Below are 8,493 nucleotides of genomic sequence, written 5' to 3'. Positions count from 1 at the left end.
TTAATTCATATGTTGTTGTAATCTGTGCTCACTAAAACAATTGATGGGAAATGAGGTTTCGGGTAGAAATCCTGTGTGTTTAATCCAGAAGGGAAATGACAGCTATCATGCCGGAGAGATTAGAAGCCTTGTAATTTCATCACAATTAAAGGAGGTCGTGGATTCCCCCTCAACCCCCACCCGCCCATCTTAAAGGATTTATTTGATCCCCTCTATTCTGTCTCTCTTGTTTACCAGCTCTCTTCTTCGTCTCGTTGGTGTAGGATGAATATTTATATTCACAAATGGAGAGCTCTGCAGTCGTTCGCTCCGCTCTGTCTGCAGAAAACGTTTTATTTGAAATGCTGGGATGTTGGCAGACTTGTGATGGGTCTGTGAGATTGTATTTCTGTAAGCTGGGGCTGGTTGAATGGGTGCAGTCATGTCTGAAGCAACAGGAACTCCTGGGGCGATTAGCAGGCCCGATTTGTTTCTCTCTTCTCGTCCCAGGTCATCTGATAGTAGAGTGGTGACTTTGGTTAATGAGTCACGCTAAGCATCTCTTTAAAGGTCAGCCATTATGCAGACAGTGGCCCTTTGCCCGGGCTCCCAATCCGTCCGCCGTTGTTCCTTCCTCTTGTTTTTGTCCATGCGGTTGCTTTGTTGAGGGACGGAGAGATTTGGGACAACTTGGCAGTTTGCAGGCAAATGGCAAACTCCAGAGGAAGCTTTTGGACCCCTTCCCAGTGCCTTCCCTTCTGTTGGCGTTGGGAGTGAGCTGTCCCAGCTTGTGTAGGCAGGTTCCGTGAAGAAGCACCAGCCAGTCCCATGCCGCCATGCCCACTGGCAGGATTTAGATTCTCTTTCTTTATCGGAGCTCAAAGTCTGAGCTGACATGGTGCCCAAGTGTGCTGCTGCATTTAACGTCCAGAACCCACAGCATACAATTCTTCACTGTGCCCCCTCCCCCCGCTCCCCACCATTATTTCTCTCTCATGCTTAGCCCAAATGACTCTGGAGAAAAGGCCTTCTGTTCAGCCACAACACACTGCTCATGTCCCTGTGAGGCTGTTTGTTGTCCAGTTATTGGGGGTGGGAGGCTTTCAATTCAGATAACAGCTCAGTCTGTTATGTGGTCAGGGACAGGCTTGTGTATGAGGTTGGGTTCAGTTGGTGTCAGGGTACTGTGTGGATCTGGCTCACAGATGCCTCTTTTTTATAAATAAGGTATTTTTGGTGTTTGGGTTCCCTGTAAGTTTATAATGAAGGAGTATTTTGCTGGTTTCTTTCGCAAAAAGAGACAAAGCGGTAATAAGAGATGTTTTTTGTTTGCAGAATAACTCGATATCTCCATCAGAAAGCCTACGAACAGCCAGCGAGAAGCAMCGCAGTTCTTCAGACTACAGTCTGGACTCCAAAAAGCGCAAAGTGGAAGAGAAGGACAGCATGAGCAGATATGTAAGTCATTAAAGGAGGAATTCGGTGTGATGGGAAGTGTTATTTACCTGGTAACTATTTAACTCGTTATAATGCCAGTTCACAAAGGTGGGGTCAAATTTGCACACATTATGTTCTCGGTTATGTGGCGGAAAGATTTTGGCAGGGAACGCTGATTTCCTGGAGTCTTTGTTGGTTGCCTGGCAACCTCACAGTGACAACAAGAATGTAGGAAGTTGCCGCTCCTGGCTCCGAGCTCATCCAAGTCTCAGCAAGAAAAATCTCACAGAGCTGCAAAGCCCCCATCACCCCAACACAGACATATACACACACTGTGACGCCAGATGTGTATCTGAAGTATATCTGCTTATAGGTGATTTATTTTTCTAAATGTCTTTGCAGGACAGTGACGGGGAGAAGAGTGATGACTTGGTTGTAGATGTATCTAATGAGGTGAGCAGTGAAGCACATGACTTTCTAATTAGGGTACGATGCGACCTTTGCATAAACATTTGCTGCGTTTTCGTCAGGATCCCGCCACCCCGAGGGCGAGCCCAGCCCATTCGCCACCGGAAAACGGCATCGATAAGCCGCGCCCACCCAAAAAGGACACGCCAAACAGCCCTGCGTCCGTGGCATCGTCTGGAAGCACACCGTCCTCCAAGGCCAAGGAACTCAGCCATGTAAGACAGCGAGAAAATCGCAGACAAACTAGGACAGAAAGTGTTTTATAATCGAATTGCAGCGAGGGAGAGAGAGAGAGAGCAAAGGGATATGTGCAAATACATCTAGAGCGTTTTCTGCTGTGGATTAGGAATGGCTGTCTGTGCTTTAAGTGCATGACTAAAATGTCAGGGATAATATTGTCCCACATCAGGATCAGTCAGGTCTTCTCCATTAATAGCTCAATGTATTTAAGTATTCCAGGACTTCTGCCTCTGCCTCATCGAAAGATTAAAGCTAAAGCAGTAAAGGGATGAAAACAGCCCCATCTCCATTGTGACTATAATAGGTTTTAGAATAAATAGCAGTTTATGGCTCTGCAAGACTATGAGGGTTGTCAGAATTAGATTGGATTAGGTTCAACTTGCTCTCAAATTGTCAGTCTGCACAGAGCCTGGCTTCTGGGATTGTGAATGTGCTCGCTCTCTTGTTCCCTTGACAGAATGACAAATCCTCCACGCCTGGTCTCAAATCCAACACCCCCACCCCACGTAACGATGCCCCCACCCCTGGCACCAGCTCTACTCCTGGGCTCAGACCCATCCTGGGCAAGCCACCAGGCATGGAAGCTCTCGGTTGGTACCATTCTGTGTCCCTTCCCAGATAATCTTTTACCATTTTTCCTCCAAAGTACTGCTATGTGAAAAAACAAAAAGAAAAACCAATTCCATCTCCTGATTTTGTCTGTAGCAGCACCAGCTTTGCGTACCCCTCTGTCCATTGCGAGCTCCTATCCCTCCCCCTTTGCCATGATGGGCCACCATGAAATGAATGGAGGCCTGACAAATCCCGGGGTGTACGCTGGTCTTCACATCTCCCCTCAGATGAGTGCTGCAGCGGCTGCCGCTTATGGACGCTCCCCCATGGTAACGACTTCTGCTGTTATTGGCTTAATCTACACTTAGCGCAAAATTAAGGAACTGTGTGTTTGGTGGATTAATCCTTTTTTGTAACGATGCTTCTTGGCAATAAATCTTATAGCGGGCACCTGGAGGTACCAGAAGCTCAAAGCAAAATAAGCTGTTTGGCAGAGAAGATTTGGCAAATTTTTTTGTGCCAAGTTTAGAAGAAAAACATAATTTGAACAATGTGGGATTTTTTTCCATGATCACAAGTCAGACACTGATCACATTTTGTTGTTTTCTAGGGGTTTGATCCTCACACTCACATGAGAGCCCCAGGTCTTCCAGCCAGCCTCACATCTATTTCTGGTGGCAAACCGTAAGTTTCTCACCAACTCTGTTATGCTTATCTATTTTTTAGAATCAGCAACAGTAACTAATGCCTGCATTTTTCTCTCTCTCTCCTTTTATTTATTTATTTATTTATTTATTTATTTATTTATTTATTTATTTATTTATAGCTTACTCCTTCCACGTCAGTGCAGATGGCCAGATGCAGCCCGTGCCCTTCCCACCCGATGCCCTCATTGGCCCCGGCATCCCGAGGCACGCCCGTCAGATCAACACGCTCAGCCATGGCGAGGTGGTGTGTGCCGTTACCATTAGCAACCCCACACGTCACGTCTACACGGGTGGCAAAGGCTGTGTCAAAATCTGGGATATCAGCCAACCTGGTAGCAAGAGTCCCGTGTCCCAACTGGACTGTCTGGTAGGGCCCTCTGCTGAAATTTTGTGAATTCTATTTTATTTTTTTATGTTTTTTTTGAAAATGTGAACATCATGAAAGAATTGTGCAAATTGAACAGCCTGTAAACTCAGTCTAAGTTAAGTGTGAGAACACCCTCTGGTTGATTTATTATGTAGGACACCTTTTTGGTCCTGTTTTCTCAAGATCTGTTCCTAATTCGCTCTCTTCTTCCACTGCCCCGAACATGTATTGATTTGTCTTTGTCCTCTGTGCAACAGAACAGAGATAACTACATCCGATCCTGTAAGCTGTTGCCTGATGGTCGCACATTGATCGTTGGAGGCGAGGCCAGCACGTTAACCATCTGGGATCTGGCCTCGCAGACACCCCGCATCAAGGCTGAGCTCACCTCCTCGGCCCCGGCGTGCTACGCCTTGGCCATCAGCCCCGACGCCAAAGTCTGCTTCTCCTGCTGCAGCGATGGAAACATTGCCGTTTGGGACTTGCACAACCAGACGCTTGTCAGGTTGGGGGAAAATAAAACRACTCCCAGTGTGTGGGCTTTGGCCCCTTAACAGAACTGCTTATGTGTGAGTCATTTTTAAAAAGCATGTCAATAAGTGTTTGTGTGCCTTCTTACTTTAATTGCAGGCAGTTCCAGGGTCATACAGATGGTGCCAGCTGTATTGACATTTCCCATGATGGCACTAAGCTGTGGACAGGCGGTCTCGATAACACCGTTCGCTCTTGGGATCTGAGGGAGGGTCGACAGCTGCAGCAGCATGATTTCACTTCACAGGTACGTCCCAGAGGAAATTCATAACCTGCAAACTTTTACACGTCGCAAAGAGTTGTTTTTCTTTAGCTCCCTGAACTGCCAGTAATTACAGTTTTGTTCTGTCAGATCTTTTCTTTGGGCTACTGTCCAACTGGAGAGTGGCTGGCTGTGGGTATGGAGAGCAGTAACGTGGAGGTGCTCCACCATTCAAAGCCTGACAAGTACCAGCTCCACCTGCACGAGAGCTGCGTTCTCTCCCTCAAATTTGCCTACTGTGGTATGAATAAACATCCAATACTGTCTGCATAACAGTTAAAACATTGCATTATGCATCAAAGCTGCAGATGCGATAAATGTTAATACCAAGGTTGTTTTACTGTTATTTGTTCAAGGTGGTCTTATGGCACTTTTTCATTTTCTTTGCAGGTAAATGGTTTGTAAGCACTGGGAAGGACAATCTGTTGAATGCTTGGAGGACTCCTTACGGCGCCAGCATATTCCAGGTATGCAGATCGATATGCTCTGTCTGCAGCCAGGCAAAAGTATGCACAGCTGTCTCTGAGAGGAAGGACACTGTGACCGCCGTCTCACAGCCCTTTCCTATCAGTGAAAAATGAAACTGAGATATTGACTTGGGGAAGAAAAAGGAGTTTTTGAGGGCTGTCAGGCTAAAATCCTGATGTCACTGCATTCTCATCTTCCTCTATAGTCAGCTCGTTGTCCTCATTTAACAATAAATGGGACATATCGTGCAAAATCCACTTTTTTAGCCATGAAATACATTTTGTTGTGTACTTGGATTCTCTAGGAGTGCAGAAAAGTTGAATTTAGCTTCTGCCGTTGCTGCGTAGATATTTACGTACATGTCAATTTGTACGGACTGTCTGTAAATTATAAGGATTTTACATCATTTTGCAGGTAGAACAATCTCACAGATGTTTTCAAGTCTTACGGATTTCTTCAAAACCTCATTTTCAAATTTATCTGACAAGTCAGAGCCTGTAGGATGATTTAAAAAAAACAACAACAATAAATAACATCAAACAGCCATCTTCCAAAATTTATGGATTTTTGAGGCTCTTTATACAGGTAAACGTCCGAAGAGGTTGACATGTATGTATTTACACCACAGAATTTGCGATGGAGCTGCCAAGTAATGTCTGGACTTACCAGCTACAATTTGGTAGTCTTCATTCTCCTCTGGCTCTGGGTCAGACTCTGGCTCCAACATGTAAGACTAGATTTTTTTTGCATAACCTTTATTTAAAACAGGGACAATATACAGTATGCATTAGCCATAGAAGGAAAGATGCACTGTATCAGGTTATAGCTCTGGGTGCTAGTTTCCACCTGTAGTCCCTGACCCAGCCCACACAATATTATAAAAGAAAGAGGAAAGAAAAAAAAAATCAAAAAGCCATCATAAATATACATTACAAATGCATACAATCATAGTCAATATAAAATCATGGGCAAGTGGATGGGCCAGTCTTCTCTTGTTGACTTCTTTTAAATAATTTGTGAACAAAAAGTTTCGGAGCCACTATAGTTGTAAACCTCTATCAAACTAGAAACAATCGCTCTGGAGAATGAAGGAGGGGTGGGTGTGAAGCACCTTGTTTGGATTTAAAGAGACAGCCTCAAAATGAGTTGATCTGAGACACACCTCAGAAAGGGGGTGAAAGAGGGGCTTGTGGAGTTACAATAAGGAGGAAATCTGACCAAAGCATTGCAGTTCCACTTTATATAGACCCCAGCTGAAGGATTTAAACGTGAAAAAGAAGGATTTACAAACATGATATGTTCTTCTTTAAATGGATTTGAGTGTTGTTACTGCCTCTAAGACTTTTTTTTGTCATCTTTTCCCCTAAACAGTCCAAGGAATCCTCATCTGTCCTGAGCTGTGACATCTCAACGGACGACAAGTACATCGTAACAGGCTCTGGAGACAAGAAGGCCACTGTATATGAAGTGATTTACTGAACAAACTGGATTTGGAGCACGGTGATGCTCAGGAACAGCAAACTCTTACTCCATCCATCTTCCCTCACGCAAACGGCATGGATTCTGGATTCTGCCCGCAGTTCAGGAGGGAGGGCAGGAAGTTTGGCAGCGCCAGACTGAAATGGATGATAGTGCTGTTTTGGCCCTGGATTTTGTGTCATGCACCTCTGCCCTCCATCATCGATCCAACACTTGTACAGTGCAGTTTCTGAAAGCACTAAGAAAAAAAAGGTTGCTGTTTTTTTTTCTTTCTGTTTGTTGGATTTTTTTTTTTCATCCTTTTTATTGTGGAGATAAACTTCCATGATGCAACAAGAAGCGGCGCTTCGCTTTGGAGCTTTTTTTTTTGGAGGTCCTGTGAAAAGTGTACATAATGGAGTAATAAATGGCCTTTTATAGATTTATATTTTGGTGTCCAATTTCGCTTGTGATGGTTCTTTCTTGTTCTGTCTATGATTTTTATTTGTCCCCTTCAGGGATGGAAATTAGATTAGGACTTTGTAAGAGGATATTCTATTTCNAGAACAACCTTTTTGATAATCCAATTTGGATTTTTTTCCCTGACAACAGCTTTTTTTGCTATTTGGTATAAAACAGACATTTATCCCCTGGTTTTTAGCAGTAGAAGGCTCTGGAAAATGCCCTTTTTTCAAACTGGAAGAAGGAGAATTTCATTGTTTCAACATTTGTCCCTGTTCATAGATGTTCAACTTTTAAATGAATATCTGTCAATGAACACCGGCTGCTTTCATGATTGAAATGGATAACTAACAACAGGAGGACTGATGGTTTTACAAAATTTAAGCAGCAGTGGTTTGAGCTCAGTCTGTTGGCTTCACTATTATAAGAAAAAAACAATTCCATTCAGCAAAGTCATCAGTCTGTACATGTTAATTATTGCCTTTCTCAGTTTGACGGCCTGTGACTGACATGCAAGACCTAATTGGATACACATCATAGATGGCAAGGCAAAGCCATTACCACATCTGGCATTCTGGATCCACTGTTTGCTTTCTTCAGTATTTTATAATGTTCCACTTCAATCCTCTCAGACAAAAACTTGCATAAACACAAGTTTACTGTGTGGCATACACATCATCACCCATAAGGTCTGTACAGTAGACAGTTGTTGATAAATCAATAAACTGTTTTAATATAAAAGATAATCTTGACTTGATTTTTATAATGTGGTTAAATTATGATTTGAATAATAGTTAAATGTTTGATCATTTTTCTTGGCTTTAAGAAAGTTAGGCTTGACTAAACTGAAAAACAAAATACAATCAGAAGAAGTGTTGAGCCTGGAAATGGGGGAAAATCCTTATCTGGACTTTTTTTTAAATCAAACCAAAAATACATTTGAAAACTTTGGTTACTTAATTACAATATAATTCATTAAATATTTGGATTTGACATAAATGTTTACACAGTTTTAATTGGTCACTTGATACAGTATAAACTACAGCGATAGCACTCCAGATTGTTTTACCATCCCAAGAAACTATGAAACATGGTAAGCCATGGAATCATGTGTTACTTGTTTTTCTTGAAGGGATGGTTCAGAGCATTTCAAGTCAAGAGAAAGGCTAAAAACAACAAACACTGTACCTGTTGTAGATGGTTCCATAAACAACCTCACTTTGAAGTAATTGAGACGAGACTGATGAGCTAACAGCTAGGTTGAGTGAGACCAAGACCAAAGCGGATTTCTGAAATGATAGGACTGAAGTTTGGCTGTTTATTTTATTAAATGTTGATTATCATTACAGGTGAAGATTAAAGTGGGGGTACATCAATTCAGATGATTCAGTTAACAGTTAGAGCCTGAATTTTTCTGTTTTCTTTTATGATCGTTTAAAAATTCTAAACCAAATTTCAATAAGAAGAGGTTAAGATTGTAGGTTTCATTGTTAGGCCACCTGTCAACTAAAAGCCTGCAGGACAAATCTGGCCCTCGTTAACATTTTATGTTTATATATGTA

At 42.7% G+C, this 8,493-nt stretch overlaps 1 protein-coding gene across 9 annotated transcripts in view; it reads left to right on the top strand.

Annotated features, from left to right (window-relative positions):
- LOC106536919 (protein groucho-2) overlaps nucleotides 1-6,917 on the top strand; it is a 26,544-nt gene extending 19,627 nt beyond the window's left edge. For 6 of the 9 annotated variants that reach the window (XM_014034278.1, XM_014034277.1, XM_014034276.1 and 3 more), the window contains 12 exons: nucleotides 1,315-1,437; nucleotides 1,819-1,869; nucleotides 1,947-2,099; nucleotides 2,582-2,714; nucleotides 2,830-3,005; nucleotides 3,287-3,360; nucleotides 3,501-3,750; nucleotides 4,008-4,255; nucleotides 4,381-4,528; nucleotides 4,634-4,784; nucleotides 4,934-5,010; nucleotides 6,383-6,917. In XM_014034278.1, coding sequence (XP_013889732.1) covers nucleotides 1,315-1,437; nucleotides 1,819-1,869; nucleotides 1,947-2,099; nucleotides 2,582-2,714; nucleotides 2,830-3,005; nucleotides 3,287-3,360; nucleotides 3,501-3,750; nucleotides 4,008-4,255; nucleotides 4,381-4,528; nucleotides 4,634-4,784; nucleotides 4,934-5,010; nucleotides 6,383-6,490 — 1,692 coding nt within the window. In that variant the 3' untranslated portion in view covers nucleotides 6,491-6,917. The remainder of the gene's footprint in view (nucleotides 1-1,314; nucleotides 1,438-1,818; nucleotides 1,870-1,946; nucleotides 2,100-2,581; nucleotides 2,715-2,829; nucleotides 3,006-3,286; nucleotides 3,361-3,500; nucleotides 3,751-4,007; nucleotides 4,256-4,380; nucleotides 4,529-4,633; nucleotides 4,785-4,933; nucleotides 5,011-6,382) is intronic. The other 3 variants (XM_014034279.1, XM_014034274.1, XM_014034280.1) reach the window with 2 other exon arrangements.
- The last annotated feature ends 1,576 nt before the right edge of the window (nucleotides 6,918-8,493 follow it).

Source organism: Austrofundulus limnaeus, unplaced genomic scaffold (genome assembly GCF_001266775.1).
Source record: "Austrofundulus limnaeus strain Quisiro unplaced genomic scaffold, Austrofundulus_limnaeus-1.0 Scaffold2030, whole genome shotgun sequence".
NCBI lineage: Eukaryota > Metazoa > Chordata > Actinopteri > Cyprinodontiformes > Rivulidae > Austrofundulus > Austrofundulus limnaeus.
The sequence above is the reverse complement of the archived record's forward strand: the minus strand, read 5'-3'. Positions and strand labels throughout refer to the sequence as shown.